At 38.8% G+C, this 18,335-nt stretch overlaps 2 protein-coding genes across 14 annotated transcripts in view; one reads left to right on the top strand and one right to left on the bottom strand.

The window, feature by feature from the left end:
- AFG2A (AFG2 AAA ATPase homolog A) overlaps positions 1 to 2,390 on the bottom strand; it is a 350,459-nt gene extending 348,069 nt beyond the window's left edge. For 8 of the 9 annotated variants that reach the window (XR_012012857.1, XR_012012858.1, XM_072788489.1 and 5 more), the window contains exon 1: positions 2,151 to 2,390. Coding sequence is in view for 7 of the 9 variants with exons in the window: in XM_072788489.1 (XP_072644590.1) it covers positions 2,151 to 2,313 (163 nt within the window). In the remaining 2 variants the exon portion in view is untranslated. The remainder of the gene's footprint in view (positions 1 to 2,150) is intronic. The other variant, XM_072788490.1, reaches the window with a different exon arrangement.
- Positions 2,391 to 2,639: 249 nt separating this feature from the next.
- The window catches only part of NUDT6 (nudix hydrolase 6), a 34,887-nt gene continuing 19,191 nt past the window's right edge, over positions 2,640 to 18,335 (top strand). Inside the window, exons 1-3 of one of the 5 annotated variants that reach the window (XM_072788501.1) lie at positions 2,640 to 2,782; positions 5,887 to 6,090; positions 10,102 to 10,157. Coding sequence is in view for 3 of the 5 variants with exons in the window: in XM_072788497.1 (XP_072644598.1) it covers positions 2,928 to 3,165; positions 5,887 to 6,090; positions 10,102 to 10,157 (498 nt within the window). In the remaining 2 variants the exon portion in view is untranslated. Of the gene's footprint in view, positions 3,166 to 5,886; positions 6,091 to 10,101; positions 10,158 to 15,297; positions 15,373 to 18,335 lie in introns of those variants that run through there. The other 4 variants (XM_072788498.1, XM_072788497.1, XM_072788500.1 and 1 more) reach the window with 4 other exon arrangements.

Consider the following 18,335-nt stretch of genomic DNA (forward strand, 5'->3'; position numbering starts at 1 on the left):
CCCTGTAGAGTTTGAGTAGTATTGGTCTAGAAGGCACCTGAACCAAGACTTAGAAATAGTTTAGTTACAAATATAAATCTGAAAATGATGAGAGTATAGATGAAAAACTATGGATACTGGGTGAACTTGCCAAAAAGATTTATACAGAGAAAGAGGTTTTCAGGACTAAGAATTGAGGAACTTAAAACATTTGGCAGCCAAGTAGAAAATGAGCCTGCAAAGGAAACTGAAAAGCTACCTACCAACAAAAGGATGGAGAAAAACTAGGACAGTTTAATGGCACACAGCCAAAAATTAAAATGTTTTAAGAAAAAGGAAATGGTAATGCCAAAAAGTGCTAAGAGGTTAAGTTAGGGAAGTAAAGAAAAACTGTTGTACTTATCAACATGGAGATGATCAGTTACCATGACAGAGACAGTTTCTATAGAATGATAGGCTAGATCTCAAAACAGAAATAGGATAAGGAGTAGGTAGGTGATAGATGAGGAGACAGAGACTACTCCGCTTAAGAAACTTGACAATGGGGCAGCCCAGGTGGCTCAGCGGTTTAGCGCCGCCTTCAGCCCAGGGCCTGATCTTGGGGACCCAGGATCGAGTCCCACGTTGGGCTCCCTGCATGGAGCCTGCTTCTCCCTCTGTCTCTCTCTGTCTCTCATTAATAAATAAAACCTTTAAAAAAAAAAAAAAAGAAAAAGAAAGAAACTTGACAATGAGGTGACAATGAGGCTGGCTCAGTCAGTACAGCATGTGACTCTTGATCTCAGGGTTTCGAGTTCAAGTCCAACATTGGGAGATTACTTGAAATCTTAAAAAAAAAAAAAAATGGCAACGAAACGATGGAAAGAGAGAGGGTGGTGGCAAAAAAAAAAAAAATGTGGAAACTCTGTTCTGATTTAAGATGCAAGAGAAACCAACAGATTTAAATTTCAACGGGAAGGATCCAGTTGAAAAAGGTTAAATATGCAGGACATAACAAGTTATCCTCTGATCCCTAAAGGAAAACCGAAAACGCGGTGTTAACTCTAAAATTGTCATTGGGGTGTGCGTTAGACATAAATTTCTTGCCACAAGTTTAGCCGGTGTTGCGTTTTGTCAAAGCTACAAACCACAGCTTCAACACGTGGAAGACACAATTTACAACCCAATTTACCAACTAACTTTTCAGAAAAAAAAAAAAAAAAAAAAAAAAAAAAAATTCCGTTCTCCTACCTCAAGGAGGCTCTGATCTAAGATAAGGGGCTTTAAAGTCAAATACCGCCTGCCACTCAGTACCTGTGGAACCCGGAGCCAATCACATTAACTATTCTTCCTCGGTAAAAGAGGCATAATAATACGGTACCCACGTTCTAGAGTTTCTGTGAAAACTAAATGAGATATGTATGTGGCATACCCAACCTACTGATAACAATGCTATGTAATTGGTAGCTTTTATTAAACACTGGAACCTGTGTAGTAGAAGAAAGAAACCTTAAAGCGTTTCATTCACAGTGGTATCTCTTGGGTAGGATGTGTCCACATCTTTACTGTTAGTTTTCTGGGATAGATAGATAGATAGATCGATCTATAGATAGATATAGATAGATTTACAGAAATCTGATAGATCCATAGATAGACAGATATAGATAGATCTATAGAAGTCTGATAGATCTATAGATAGATAGATCTATAGATCAGGTCTTCTATAGATCTATAGATCTATCAGACTTCTATTGATAGATCTATCGTAGATGTAGATAGATCTATAGATCTATCAGATCTTCTATCGATAGATGTATCGATAGATAGATATAGATAGATCTATAGGTCTATCAGACTTCTATAGATCCATATATCTATCTATATCTATTTCCTAGCTCGTAGCTTTAAGCAATTTTGCAGTTAAATATGCCGCGAATCTTAAACGAGGCAAAGTCGTTTCAAGTGCAACTTACAAATTCCAATCAATGTACAAAGGCGGTGGCTTGACTTAGCCACGGATAAACGGTTCCTGCCTAACTTCCCCAGGGCAGGCACGGCTGCGGGTGGCCCTGCCACCCCTGCGTCTCCGCCAGCTTTCAGAAGCCTCTGCACCTTAAGGAGGCATCGCTAGGTCTACGTCTTCTCAGGTAGCGCCCGCTCGGCCATCAGGTCCCCCACCCGGAACTCTTTACCCATTTCTAAGAAGTTGGTCACCACCAGAATCCCGGCCGCCGCAGCCGTGCCCGGCCCCGCAGGAGGAAGCGAGGGCCCCGAAGGAGAGGAAGCACAGGTAGGCGAGGCTGAACCATTCTCTGCGCTTCGGTTCAGCCGTTTTCTGCTCTTCTTGGAAGACATGAGGAGAAGACCCGCTAGGAAAAGCTACCGCAAAGCCGGCTCAACGTGCTCCTGCCTCTGGAAAAAACTTCCGGGGCAGAGGTCAGCGGGACTCCGCCCTGCGCCGTAATCTCCCAAAGTGAAGCGCAGCTAAAAAATAAAAATAAAAAGATAGACCACCCCCCGCCCCATCACCACCACCACCACCACCACCACCACCACCCAGCATTTTCAGAACCAGCCATCTCTGAAGAAGTTGAAAAGATTCTGACTTGGAAAGCGAGATGGATGACGTGGACACAACCGTCGTTTAGACTAAATTCCTGAAAGATAGGATTTTTTTTTTTTTTTAATCTCTGCCTTTCCCATAGCTAAACAAATGCCTGTTGACTTAGAGAAAGAAAGTGGTGGAAAAGTTTCTCTCTGGCTCTCCAGGAACCGGGCAGATTCCTGAGAGGAGCTGGTGGGCGGACTTGGCGGTGGCTTCGCTGTAAGCGCTGTAAAAAGTGGGGACGTCAGCGCAATTCCGAGATGAATGGGTGGCACTTTCCTAAGATTTACGGTCGCGGCATCCGCTCCGGAACCACGAGGCGGGTAGACCCGGGGCGGCCGGGCGGCGGGACGCGGCTGGGTAGATGCGGGCGTCGCGGAGCGGGGGCGTGTGGCGCGCGGTGCTCCTGGGGCCCTGCCCCTGCGGGTTCCTGGCGGGGCGCCGCGGGGCTTCCCGCGGCCCCGGGCGCAGGTGGGACGCCCCTGCCGGAGCGGACGAGCTGCGCGGGGAGCCGGACAGATTCGGGGGCGTCTCCGTGCAGCTGGCGCGGCTCGGTGCGCTGGACCGCCTGGACGCCGCCTCGTTCCGGAGGGGCTTGCAGGGCAAGTGTGCCTGGGCCCGGGGGCCTCCTCCGCCGAAGAACCGAGCCTTAGGGAGACAGGGCAGGCGTGAACTGCCCTGAACCGTCCCTTCCGTTCCTGTGCCCTTTGTGCCCTTTGTGCCCTTTGCTGGGAGGGTTCTGAGGCAGCTGGGTCAGCTGGGTGAAATAGCGACCATCCTAGACGTTGAGATCGGCAGCCCCGCTTTCTTTTTAAATTTATTTATCCACCATAGATACAGGGAGAGAGAGAGGCAGAGACACAGGCCGAGGGAGAAGCAGGCTCCATGCCCTGGGAGCCCGATGTGGGCCTCGATCCCAGGACCCCGGGGTCACGCCCTGAGCCAAAGGCAGACGCTCAACCACTGAGCCACCCAGGTGCCCCCCTGATGGCTCTTATCCTGGAATTGCCCTAGCGTGGAAATTCAGCCACCGAAAGAGCCTCTCATTCCAAAAAGAAACCTCAAATAATCTTTAGCCTATTGAGCAATATATGGCAAGTGAGCATCTACGTAAATGTAATTGATAGTTCTCTCTCTCTTTAATCATTCTCATTCCCAAACTACTTACCTCTTCACTGCGTTTTCTCTCCTACTTGTGAATAATAATTGCCGACTCCCAACAATACCAGCAGTAGGAGAATCAAATGTTCATCTGCTAATGTCTACCTATGTGTGGGGTAGATGCAGGGATTTATTGCACACACTTGTCACTTACCAGTGGCCAGGTGGTTAAAGCACTAACCTTCCTCAACAAGGCAAAGCAGGAGGGCTGGGTTTAGAGTCACACATCCAGGTTTCAAGCCCCAGGTTCTAGGTGCTTAACCAGGCATTAGGCAAACCACCACTAAAACGAATACTCTTAGGTTGCTTATGTGAGCAATGCCAGCCCTAAATACTGGATACATGTGATCAGAGATAAATTATGTGAACCCAGTTTATGATCTGTGTAGTACTATATACATTTTATAATTTTTAAATAAAGCATTCTATTGCATTTATGAATTCCTATTGCTAGACACTTAAGAATCTTACAGGTATTCATTTAATCCTCCTCATAACTCTGAGGTGGATACTATTGCCTCTGTATCAAAGATGATGGGACTGAGGCACAGAGAGATTAAGTAACTTCCCTTGGCTCTGGAATCTGTTCTTAATGCATTATGCTGCCTCCAAGAGCTAGTGCAAATTTTGTTATTAAATCAAACTAGCTTTTTCACTTGATGGGGATGATTGGGGAGAATATGGGAATTTTCTGGGATAATAGAACTGTTCTGTAATCTTGAGTGGGTTACACAGGTGTATGCCTATGTCAGGGCTCATTAAATGTACACTCGAGATTTGTGCACTTTACATAATTGTACATCAATTTAAAAAAGACTTAGAGAAGCAGGTGGGTGAGAAGGATCTGACTCCATAACCCCAAATCAAGAAGCTTCTATGAAAGGCTCCCATGTGTTTGTCACTGTAGACCCACTGCCTTTTAAAGAGGTTGAGAACATGATCCTTACAGGGAGTCACTTTCTGCACAGCTGGAGAAATGAAGAAGCGGGAAAGAAATTTAACTATTAAATAATCCAGCCTTCCCACCACCACACACGTGCACAATTTGCAAGATTAAAGATTAAGTGAGGTGATTAATGGAGAAAGTGATCTGAGAAGTTCTGAGACTGCAGTGTTCTCACCCATAAAATAGGGGCAATAATACTTCCCCTTCAGGGTTGTGAGAACTTAATGAGATAATACATGTAGGGTATCCGGATCTTAGAAGGACCAAATGTTAGCATCTTTTTTTTTTTTCTGGCTCAATCTTAAGTAATAAGAGAATCTGCAAAGGTCAAAAAAAACTATGTTCATCTTGGTATTATTTATGATAAAAATTAGAGATCATTTAAATACCCAGGAGAAGGAGGTTGGTTAAGTAGCTTTTGGTGTACCTATTTGAGGAAAGCTATGCAGTTATTAAAAACTTATGTTCATGAAAAATTTTAATGGCATAGCAAAATGTTTATAACAAATAGTAAGAGATGCTGTGAATTATGTATGGTGTGATGTCAATTCCAAAGTTATATTCATGGAAAAATGTCGAGATTTAAACTTTTATCTCTGCATGCTAGTAAGATAAGTTTTGATTCTTTGGTTATGTTTTCAGTTTTTTTCTAGGACTGGTACACATTATTTAAAAACAGAGTTTTAACCACCTTGAAATTTATAAGCCAAAAAAAATTATGACAGAATAAAGAAAGAATAAATAGAAGGCCATAATAGTCATTTATAAAGATTAAAATTAAGGGTGTTAAAAGGTACAGCATTAAAATGGTATTTTATTTAAAATAGTTTTTTTGTTCATTCTGCCAGTATTGAGCTCGTTATATGCCACGCATTGCAGCAGGTGATATGAATATACTGACTATATTCTTCAATTAACAGTAATTGCACATCAGATAAATTCATTGGCTATGATACTGCCACTGCACAAAGCTGTACTGACTATTCTTAAGGAATTCTAATGGAAAAAATCATATAAACATGGTACTTCCCATGCTGCTGATGTGAACAGAGCAGTTTGGGATTCTCCTCCCCAACCTTACCTAGGAAGGTTACTAAGGAAGTTGGATGTGTTAGGATGACTTTTTGGAAGAGGTGACACCCTGGGATGATTTTTTATTTCTTTCATCCTTTCACTGGAAAATATTTACAGATTTTTATCTTTATCTGCATTTTAGCTGCAATACAGCAATGGAGATCAGAAGGTAGGATAGCAGTATGGCTGCATATCCCCATCCTCCAAAGCCGATTTATTGCCCCTGCTGCTTCCCTGGGTTTCTGCTTTCACCATGCAGAATCGGATTCATCCACGCTGACACTATGGCTGGGAGAGGGACCCAGCCGATTACCAGGATATGCTACACATCAACTAGGAGTTGCAGGTCAGTTTGAAACTAACAATAAAATTAACCTTTTTAGAGGTTCACCCAATTTTTTCTTACAGCTAAGCGATAGTTTATTCATGTGTAGTAGATAACTTGATTATCCTTGGGACTATTGAGGAGTGCTTTAAATAGATGAAGTTTGCCTTTTGCATCAGCAGAGGGCAGCACAGAGAACAAGCAAGTTGGAGGTTTAGTTTTCCAGAGGATCCATTTGAACATTTTTACGTAGGTTTTTGAACTTTACTCAAATCGTAACACTGAATTGGGATCAGGGAATAAATCATGATAAAACATATTTGTACTAATTATGTGAATGTGTAAAATAAAAGATAACATTTAGGTTAAATTTAAGGTAAAGCAAAGCAGATTTTTGATTTGGACATTACTTCTTAAAGATACTTACATTACGGTAATAGTGCTAAACAGTTGTTAAGATAGCATAATTTTCAAGTCACTGATTAACTTCAAAGGCATGGTCTTGAGAGGTTTGCTTTAGGTTAAGGCAGGAATTCTCAAATTGTAGAGTACATCAGAATCACCTGGAGGGGGCAGCCCCGGTGGCGGTGGCGCAGCGGTTTAGCGCCCCTTGCAGCCCAGGGCGTGATCCTGGAGTCCCTGGGATCAAGTCCCACGTCGGGCTCCCTGCATGGAGCCTGCTTCTCCCTCTGCCTGTGTCCCTGCCTCTCTCTCTTTCTCTCTGTGTGTCTCTATAAATAAATAAGTAAAATCTTAAAAAAAAAAAAAAAAAATCACCTGGAGGGCTTGCCGAAAACACTGCTGGGCCTCACATTAAAAGTTTCTGAGGTGTTGGCCAGAAAATTTGCATTTTAATAAAAATCTCTGTTGCTACTGCTAATGTTAATGCTGGTCCCTGGACCATCCTTTGAGAACCAAGGTTAAGAAAATCCTGAGCAAAAAAAAAAAAAAAAGAAAAGAAAAGAAAGAAAGAAAATCCTGAGCCTTCCAAAAAAAACTGAAATAGTAAATACTCCTTACGGCTTAAATGAGAGCAGTATTATAGATAAGCTAGTAATTTAACTAATAATTTTATTTGCCTTTATATAATTTACAAGAGTTTATAAAGGTAGTTTGCACCTTTGAAGTTAAAAAGGAGTTGTTAAGGATGTCTACTGTTTTCTCCATCCATGATCTGACTCCTCTGTAGCAAGTAGAGGCATTTAGAAATTGCCATTCAGTTCTACTTCAAAAGACAACTTGCTAACTTGATAGTTCCCTCACACTTCATTAGAAAGTCATGCAGATAATTATCAATTCATTGGTACAGACTTTTAAATTAGATCCTTAAATCCAGTTATTACGACAGAATTAGTAGTATATGCATAAAGAATATTCAATGAAGCACTTTGTTCATGACTAAATACTATAATATATATATAGTTAAGGTATGCCGTAGGAGTTCAGGCAGTGAGAGATCTGGGACTTGAACAGTCTTGAAGTATAACTAGGTTATGAAGTGACTATTAGGGGTAGCAATGAAATCATCTAGGAAACTGTTCTGGAAAGGCATAGTACTTTTTAGAGGAAGGGAAAATAATTGACATGGGATTTTTCACTTCTTTTAATCAAGTCCTCTATCACCACCTCAGGCCATGTAAATATAATAAAAATAAAATATACATACTTTTTTTCTTCCATTAATCTGTTTTCTGTCAGTTCATTTTGCAGCCCTAGACATAGAACCTAAGTGGGTAGAGGAAAACTCTTTTCTTCCCCACACTGGAATGGAGTAAGCTGTGGCTTTATTACTGTTCTTCACACAGCAAGCTTATCTGCTTCAGAGCTTTCACACTCCTTTTCCAGCAGTGCTCTTTCTTAGGGCTTTGTTTATCGGTAGCTCCTTAGAGCTGAGGTTTCTGCTTCAACATCTTCTCAAAAATCTCCTGACTTTCCTGTCTAAAATGCAGTCCTCCAGCATTCCAATCTCATCATTTTTGGTCTTTTTATCCAGGTCTGTTTTTCTATATTGCACTTACCACAACCTGAAATTATATCATATATTTAATTAATTTCCCCCATGATAATATAAGTTCTGTGAAGGCAGGTATTTTGTCTTTTCCACCACTGTATTGTCAGGTTAAAGAGAGTGTCTAGCATAAAGTAGATACTCAATAAATATTTTTTGAATGAATGATTAGATAGCTCTTCAAGTGGAAACTCCAGTCCCCAGAAAACACAGTTGGGACACAGATGCACAACTGAAACTACCAGTTCAGAATCCAGACGGAGTTTTAGGGCTATGTGAACTTTTGAACTCAAAGTGATACCACTCACACAATACCTGAGATGATGCCATAAAGCACTTAGCTTAGTACCTGACTAATAATCATATAATAAAAACCTCTATTTAATCCCTGATCTTTGTGTTTATTTACCTCTTAAGTTGTGACCAGCAGAGGTCGCTCACATTGTGCTTTAAGCAGTCCTGGTTTTGTCTGAAATAAATATTTTGCTCATACTTAGAATTCATTAGGGAAAAGTGCAATTTGAGTAATCACAAATTATTAAAATTTAAGAGTAGGTTTCCTTGGAATTTCTTTGGCATTCTAACCCATATAAGTCCGATTAAATTATAGTTTATATTTTCTAATGGAAGCCAACATTAATGTTAATTATATCTCAGTGGTTTTCCTTCTTTCTTTTAAACACTAAAATGCTTTTTATTTCCATTTCAGAGAAATTTTTTCTTCCTCGTATTACATATACCTTTCTTTCTGTATTTTATTTCTACATAGCATTGTCACCTCATGTTCTTTTTTTTTTTTTTTTTTTTAATTTATGATAGTTACACACAGAGAGAGAGAGGCAGAGACATAGGCAGAGGGAGAAGCAGGCTCCATGCACCGGGAGCCCGACATGGGATTCGATCCCGGGTCTCCAGGATTGCGCCCTGGACCAAAGGCAGGCGCCAGACCGCTGCGCCACACAGGGATCCCTCACCTCATGTTCTATATAATTTGTTTTCTATTTGTTACCTTCTCATACACACACCAGAATGTGAGCCCACTGAAGATAGGGAATTTTATTTTGTTTACCACTATATCCCTAGCACCTAGAAAAATGCCTGACATATAACAGGGCTCAATTAATAACTAGAAAACCCATATGTATTATATATAGGAACTCAATTAATATTGAAAGGATGAAAGGGTATGTAGAAAATACCCCTTAAACAGTATTTCCTCACATTGGGTAAATATAAATCATTTTTAAATTACAGCTGTTAAAGGAACCTATTACAAATCATTAAGGTGTCATTTATATTTTTGACCCAAAATTATCAAGAACAAATAAACCTAATTATTGTTTTTGAGTGCCTAACATCTAGCCAAATGCGTAGTATGCTTAGCAGTGTGTGTATTGAATGAAAAAATAAAAGGATTAGAACTTAAGACATTTATAAAATGATTATCCCAAAGCAATATATTGGTATGTTATAAAGTCATCACATGTGGTTAAAAAAAATAAATAAGTGGCTTTAGGGAATTCCTGAACTGAATATTGAGATATTTGAGATTTAGAGCATCAGGGGCATAACCCATGTTCTATACATAGTGATTCAAAGAATAAAAATGAGAATGGAAAAGTCACTTTCATTTATTCATGTATTCATTTATTCAAAGATAAATATTTTTAAGTGCTTAAGATTAGACATTAAAATAAATGCTACAGAAAGATAGATTAATTTATTTAACTATGTACCATGAGGAATAGATAATCTAGAGATGAAGTTTATGCAGCTCATTATCTTACAACTTAGCATATGTTAGAACCATCATTAGTATCCAAGTTGCTAAAAGGACCTGAGTGACTGAGCAGTTGGTTTATTGCTGGAGAGATTTTACAAGTGTTCATGGGTGGCGTGTGGTAATTGAACGAGGCCTTCCAGAATGGGTATGATTTTGATAACCACAGATAGAGGAGTATGGGAGAAATCCAAGGAGAATGAAATTAATATTTCTCAATTATCTTTTGCTTTTTTCCCAACAGGAGCTGTATTTGATGAAAATACTAGAAAAATCTTGGTGGTACAAGACCGAAATAAAGTAAGTTGCTGGGATCTCTGGGTGGCTCAGCGGTTAAGCATCTGCCTTGGGCTCAGGGCGTGATCCTGGAGTCCCAGGATCAAGTCCCACATCGGGCTCCCTACATGGAGCCTGCTTCTCCCTCTGCCTGTGTCTCTGCCTCTCTCTCTCTCATGAATAAATAAAATCTTAAAGAAAAAAAAAGGTAAGTTGCTTCTGCTTTTAAAAAAAATTTGTTTTAATTTAGTATAATTAAGATAAAGTGTATTAGTTTTCAGTATACAATATAGTGATTCAGCAATTCTATATTTAGTCCGTGCTCATCACAGTAAGTGTACTCTTAATTCCCTTTCTCTATTTCACCCATGCCCTACCTACCTCCCCTCTGTTAACCACCAGTATATTCTCTATAGTTAAAAGTCTATTGTTTTGTTTGCCTCTTTTTTTCTTCAATCATTTGTTTTGTTTTGTAAATTGCTTTCTAAATGTTCAGTTCTCTCTAGAGAAAAATAAAATGTAGAAAGTTTGATATGCTCAAGGAATAAAAGATTTTAAAAGTTCTTTCTAAGCAATTATGAATCATTAGGATATTTATTTAATTAAAAAAATACCTAATGAGGCCTTGAAAATATCAGGATAACTTAAGTATTGCTCACTATTATATTATTGCTACAGAAAAATTATAAATGGCTATATTTAGGTGGGAAGACAGTTGTGTTTCTCATAGATTAAGATATTCTTCTATTCATTCAGCATTCATCAAGCTCCCGTTCTGAGCCAAGTCCTGAGAATACAAAGATTATTAAGTCAGTTTCCCTTAATGTCCTGCAGCTTACTACCTATTTGAGAAATCAGTCATGCAACATATAGTAACAGTTAGTTTTAAAAACCCCCGAAGACTTCTCAGAGGAGGGGACATTCAAACTGGATCTTGGAGAAGTAGGAACTTACTGGGCCAAAAAAAAAGTAGGAGGGAGAGTGGGAGGATAGAAAAACAAAAATAAAAATGGCACATAAAAAGATACAGGGGCTTAAAAAGGGGCTAACACATGCTATCTTGGTTTGTTCAGGCTACCATAACAAAAATGCCATAGACTGGGGGGCTTAAACAGCAAATATTTATTTTTTACATTTGTGGAGGCTGAGCCAAGATCAGGGTGCTGGCAGATTCAGGGTCTGGTTGCTTCCTCTTCCCAGGTAATATATGTTCAGCTTCTCACTCTGTCCTCACATGGCAGAAGAAACAACAGTTCTCTCTTACAAGAACCCTACTCCCATTCATGAGGCTCCACTCTCATGACATAGTCACCTCCCATAGGCCTCATCTCATGATATCAGGATTAGGATTTCAGCATATGAATTTGGGGAGACGTAAACATCTAGTCCATTCTGCTTGGTATAAAAATACTGGTTAAAAAGTTTGTTGTGGCTAGGAGTACAGGGAGTGGTAAAATATTTGACTTGAGTGGTAGTTTAAGAACACAATGTAAAGAGCCTCGTACAACAAAATAAGTCTAGACAACTAGAAACAACAAAGGCTTTTAAGAGAAGAACCATGATTGGCATCAGATGTTTTCATGCTTAGGACTGTAAGTGGTAGAGAATAATTATTTAGATAGATGCTTTCTGAGGCTTCAGTAATATTGATATAGTCAAACATTTTTCCCCATCATATATGTTTTTAAATTTTAAACTAAATATTTATAATGATATCTGAAAGTGTGACACATTTCTCAGAAATGCTATCTAAAAGGATTCTTATTAGCTATAAATAATGTTCAGTTTTAGTTAAGGCAGGATCTCTGACTCAAACTAAGCTTTATGGTCAACAAATATTTTGAGTACCTAAAATAATATTGTGCCTAGTCTTCAAGAACTTTTTTAAAAATTTTTTTATATCAACATATGCTGTATTATTAGTTCAGAAATAGAGTTTAGTGATTCATCAGTTGCATGCAACACCAAGTGCTCATTACTTCAAGTGCCCTTAACGCCCATCACCCAGTTACCCCATCCCCTCACCGACCTTCCTTCCAGCAACCCTCAGTTTGTTTCCTATAGTTGAGTCTCTTACAGTTGTCTCCCTCCCTGTTTTCGTCTTTATTTTTCCTTCCCTTCCCCTGTGTTCATCTGTTTTGTTTCTCAGATTCCATATATGAATGAAATCATATGGTGTTTGTTTTCCATTTACTGACTTATTTTGCTTGACATAATACCCTCTAGTTCCATCCATGTCATTGCAAGTGACAAAATTTCATTCTTTTGATGGCATTGTGTATCTATACCATGTCCTCTTTATCCATTCATCTGTTGATGGACATCTGGGCTCTTTCCATATTTTGGCTATTGTGGACATTGCTGCTATAAACATTGGGGTGCAGGTGCCCTTAGAATCACTATGTTTGTATCCTTTGGATAAATATCTAGTAGTGCAATTTCTGGGTCATAGGGTAGCTCTATTTTTAACTTTTTGAGGAACCTCCACACTGTTTTTTCAGATTGGCTACACCAGTTTGCATTCCCACCAGCAATGTAAGAGGGTTCCACTTCCTACATATCCTCGCCAACATCTGTTGTTTCCTGAGTTGTTCAGTTTAGGCATCTGACCAGTGTGTGATGGTATCTCACTGTGACTTTGACTTGTATTTCCCTGATGATGAGTGATATTGAGCATTTTTTTCATGTGTCTGTTGGCCATTTGTATGTCTCCTTTGGAGAAATGTCTGTGCATGTCCATGTCTTCTGCCCATTTCTTAACTGGGCTTTTTGTTCTTTTGGGTATTGAGTTTGATAAATTCTTTATAGATTTTGGATGTTAGCCCTTTATCTAATAAGACATTTGCAAATATCTTCTCCCATTTCTTTACTGTGCAAAAGCTTTCTATCTTGATGAGGTCCCAGTAATTCATTTTTGCTTTAGTTTTTCTTGCCTTTGGAGACAAGTCTAGCAAGAAGTTGCTGCGACCAAGGTCAAAGAAGTTGCTGCCTGTGTTCTCCTATAGGATTTTGATGGACTCCTGTCTCACATTTAGGTCTTTCATTTATTTTGTGTTTATTTTTGTGCATGGTGTAAGAAAATGGTCTAATTCATTCTTCTGCATGTGGCTGTCCAATTTTCCCAACACCATTTGTTGAAGAGACCATCTTTTTTCCATTGGATATTCTTCCCTGCTTTGTCAAGGATTTTAATTGACCATAGAGTTGAGGATCTATTTCTGGGTTCACTATTCTGTTCCATTGATCTGTGTGTCTGTTTTTGTGCTAGTACCATACTGTCTTCATGATTACAGCTTTGTAATACAGCTTGAAATCTGGCATTGTAATGCGTCCAGCTCTGGTTTTCTTTTTCTACATTTGTTTGGCTATTCAGGATCTTTTCTGGTTCCATAGAAATTTTACAATTATAAAATGCTGATGGTATTTTGATAGGGATGGCATTGAATGTGTAGATTTGCTTTGGGGAGCATAGACATTTTAACAATATCTATTCTTCTAATCCACGAGCATGGGACGTTTTTCCATTTCTTTGTGTCTTCCTCAATTTCTTTCATAAGTGTTCTGTAGTTTTCAGAGTACAGATTTTACCTCTTTGGTTAGTATTCCTAGGTATCTTATAGTTTGTTCGTGCAATTGTAAACAGGATTGATTCCTTGATTTCTCTTTCTTCTCCCTCATTGTTAGTGTATAGAAATGCAACTGACTTCTGTGCACTGATTTTATTTCCTATGACTTTGCTGAATTTCATTATCAGTTCTAGCAATTTTTTGGTGAAACCTTTGGGTTTTCTACATATAATATGTCATCTGCAAAAAGTGAGAGTTTGAGTTCTTTTTTGCCAATTTGGATGCCTTTTATTCTTTTTGTTGTCGATTGCTGAGGTTAGGACTTCCAGTACTATGTTCAATAGCACTGGTGAGAGTAGACATCCCTGTTGTGTTCCTGTCCTTCAGGGAAAAGCTCTCAGTTATTCCCTGTTGAGGTTGGTATTCACTGTGGGTTTTTCATATGGCTCACATAATATTTTGGTATGTTCCCTCTATCCCTACATGGTAGAAAGTTTTTATCAAGAAAGGATGTTGTATCTTGTCAAATGCTTTTTCTACATCCATTGAGAGGATGATATGGTTCTTGTCCTTTCTTTTATTAATGTGATGTATCACATTGATTGACTTGGAGAGAAACAGACACAGGCAGAGGGAGAAGCAGGCTCCATGCAGGGAGCCTGATGTGGGACTCCATCCTGGGACTCCAGGACCACACCCTGAGCCGAGGGCAGGTGCTAAACCGCTGAGCCACCCAGGGATCCCCTGTATAGTTTTTTCTAGCATTTTTATGGCTTCAGGTCTCACATATAGGTCATTCATCCATTTTGAATTTATCTTTCTGTATGGTGTAAGAAAGTGGTCCAGTTTCATTCTTTTGCATGTTGCTTTCTAGTTTTCCCAAAACCATTTGTTGAAGAGACTATCTTTTTCCCATTAGATATACTTTCCTGCTTTGTCAAAGGTTAATTGACCATATAATTGTGGGTTTATTTCTGTGTGCTACTTTATCCCATTAATATATGTATCTATTTTTGTGCCATTACCATACTGCTTTGATGACTACAGCTTTGTGTTATAACTTGTCCAGAACTGTGATGCATAGGGCTTTGCTTTTCTTTTTCAAGATTACTTTGGCTATTCAGGAGCCTTTGTGGTTCCACACAAATTTTAGAATTATTTGTTCTAGTTCTGTGAAAAATGCTGTTGGTATTTTGATATGGATTGCATTAAATGTGTAGAGTACTTTGGGTAGTATGGACATTTTAACAATATTTGTTCTTCCAATCCACAAGCATTCCCATGTCATTGTGTCACCTTTAATTTCTTTCATTAGTGTATATTAGTTTTCAGAGTACAGGTCTTTCACCTCTTTGGTTAGGTTTATTCCTAGGTATCTTGTTATTTTGGGTACAATTTTAAATGGAATTATTTTCTTAATTTTGCCATCTGCTCATTTATTATTTGTATATAGAAATGTGACAGATTTCTGTACATTGATTTTTGTATCCTGCAACTTTACGCAATTTGTTTATGCTAGCAGTTTTTTTTTGGTGGAATGTTTAGGATTTTCTATCATATTATATGCAAATTGTAGAAGTTTTACTTCTTCCTTACAGATTTAGATGCTTTTTATTTATTTTTGTTGACTGACTGCTGTGGCTAAGACTCCAGTACTATGTTCAATAAAAATGGTGAGTCATCCTTGTATTGTTTCTGACCTTAAGAGAAAAGCTTTCAGTTTTTCCCCATTAAGGATGATGTTAGCTGTGGGTTTTTCATACCTTGATTATGTTGAGGTATGTTCCTTCGACACCTACTTTGTTGGGGGTTTTTATCATGAATAGATGTTATGTCTATTAAAATGATCATACGGTTCTTATCCCCTTTTTTAAAAGATTTATTTATTTTAAAAGAGAGAGCAGGCATGCACATGAGCAGAGGGAGGAGGAGAAGAGAATCTCAAGGAGACTTCCCACTGAGTGCAGAGCCCAATGAGAGGCTCACATCTCCTGACCCGCAGATCATAACCTGAGCTGAAATCAAGAGTTGGATGCTCAACTGACTGAGACACCGAGGCGCCCCATCATTTCTTTTATTAATGTGATATATTACAGTGATTGATTTGTGAATGTGTAATCACCCTTGCATCTCAGGAATAAATTCCAGTTGATCTCGGTGAATGATTTTCTCATGTGTTCTTCAGTTTGGTGTAGTATTTTGTTGAGGATTTTTGCTTCTACGTCCATTGGAGTTATTGGCCAGTAGTTCTCTTTTAGTGCTTTACCTGGTTTTGGTATCAGGGTGATGTTGGCCTCATAGAATGAATTTGAAAGTTTTCCTTCATTTTTTATTTTTTGGAATAGTTTGAGGAGAATGCGTATTAACTTTTTAAATGTTTGGTAGAATTTACCTATGAAGGCTTCTGGACCTGGACTGTTGTTTGTTGGGAGTTTTTGGATTATTGATTCAATTTCTCTGCTGGTAACTGGTATGTTGAAATTTTCTAATTCTTCCTGTTTCCATTTTGTTAGGTTATGTGTTCCTAGGAATTTAGACATTTCTTCTAAGTTGTCCAATTTGTTGGCATATAGTTTTTCATAATATTCTTTTATGATTGTATTTCTATGGTGTTAGTTGTTTTTTCTCCCCTTTCATTTGTGATTTTATTTATTCGGGTCCTTTCTTTTTTCTCTTGATATGTCTGGCTAGAAGTTAATCAATTTATTGATTTTTTTTTTTTTCAAAGAATCAGTTCCTGGTTTCATTGATCTGTTCTAGTTTTTTTAGTTTCTGTATCATTTATTTCTGCTCTGATCTTTATTATTGCTCTCCTGCAGGTTTTAGGTTTTGTTTCTTGTTCTTTTTTGAGCTCCTTTATGTGTAAGGTTAGGTTGTTTGATATATTTCTTGCATCTTGAGGTAGGCTTGTATTGCTATAAACTTCCCTCTTAGGACTGTGTTTGCTGCATCCCAAAGGTTTTTTTGTTTTGTTTGTTTGTTTGTTTGTTTGTTTTTAGAATTTATTTATTTATTTATTTATTTATTTATTTATTTATGAAAAAACAGAGGCAGAGACATAAGCAGAGGGAAAAGCCAGCTCCCTACAGGGAGCCTGATGCAGGACTCAGTCCAGGACTCCAGGATCATGACCTCAGCCAAAGCCAAATGCTCAGCCACTGAGCCACCCAGGTGCCCTGCATCCCAAAGGTTTTAAGCCATTATGTTTTTGTTTATATTTGTTTCCATGTACTTTTTTTGTTTCTTTTATTTCCTGGTTGACCCATTCAGTGTTTAGTAGCATGTTATTTAACCTCCAATCTTTAAGCCTTTAAAGGCTTTAAAAACAGTCTTTAAGTCTTTTTTTTTTTTTAAGATTTTATTTATTTATTCATGAGAGACACAGAGACAGAGAGAGAGGCAGAGACACAGGCAGAGGGAGAAGCAGGCTCCCTGAGGAGTCTGATGTGGGACTTGATCCTGGGACTCCAGGATCAGGCCCTGGGCCGAAGGCAGGCACTAAACCACTGAGCCACCCAGGGATCCCCACAGTCTTTAAGTCTTGACATAACAATGAGAAAAGGTATGTCTGGTAATTTCACCTCCTCACTTTCATCTCCTTTGCTTATGCATTGATGGCACAAATCTGGTCCACACCTAAATGTTAGATTTGGTGACAGTAAATTTGTCAATTAAGAAAAAGAATGAGAAAAAAAAAAAAAAAAGAAAAAGAATGAGTTTTAAATCATTTGGTATTTTGAGTTGAGAGTGGGACTGGACTAATAGTATCTCTACGGATACAGGGGTATTAGTAGAAGGGAAATGATGAATTCATTACAAAGAATATGAAGTAAGGTTGAAAGAAATGTTTAACTGGAAGTACCCAGACGTTTCTTCTGTGTACAAAAAAAAAGATGTGTGAGTTGAGGCATACTAATTAATGAATTTCTTTTTACGGTTTCTACCATCATGACCCACAGTGCTTTAAAGCTCTAGGCAGTGGCCTTCATCTACAGTAGAGAATACAAGGAAGATATTGATATTCTGAGTCTGGGATTGTATTGTCTAGCCTCACTGGTCTCTCTAAGAGGCTTATTAGGAGAGCTTTCCATGGCTTCCATACAGCTGCAATTCTCACTATTCTATAGAATTGTGCTCTGTGGAATCACAGAGCCAGGTAGCACATAACAGTAGCATGCCATATAGCACAGCGCCACTCCAGGAAAGATAGGTACATAACAAGCATATGAAAGAGAACTGAGCACAGTTCTAAAAACAGACAAAAGGAAAATAGTTTTAGGCATCATCAGTATAAATAGTTGACAAGGATGAAGTAGTTGAAAAATAGGAAGAGGGCAGCCCTGGTGGCACAGCGGTTTGGCGCCGTCTGCAGCCTGGGGTGTGATCCTGGAGACCCGGGATCGAGTCTCACATCGGGCTCCCTGCATGGAGCCTGCTTCTCCCTCTGCCTGTGTCTCTGCCTCTCTCTCTCTCTCTGTCTATGAATAAATAAATAAAATCTAAAAAAATAAAATAAATCCTTTAAAAAAAAAGAAAAGAAAAATAGGAAGAGTAACCTGTTGTCTTTCGTAGGCCAAAGAGGTTGGCGGAGTTGAGACATGATGATAATAATTGAATCATAATAATCTATGTTCTT

The sequence above is a fragment of the Canis lupus genome, chromosome 20 (assembly GCF_048164855.1).
Source record: "Canis lupus baileyi chromosome 20, mCanLup2.hap1, whole genome shotgun sequence".
In the NCBI taxonomy this organism is placed as follows: domain Eukaryota; kingdom Metazoa; phylum Chordata; class Mammalia; order Carnivora; family Canidae; genus Canis; species Canis lupus.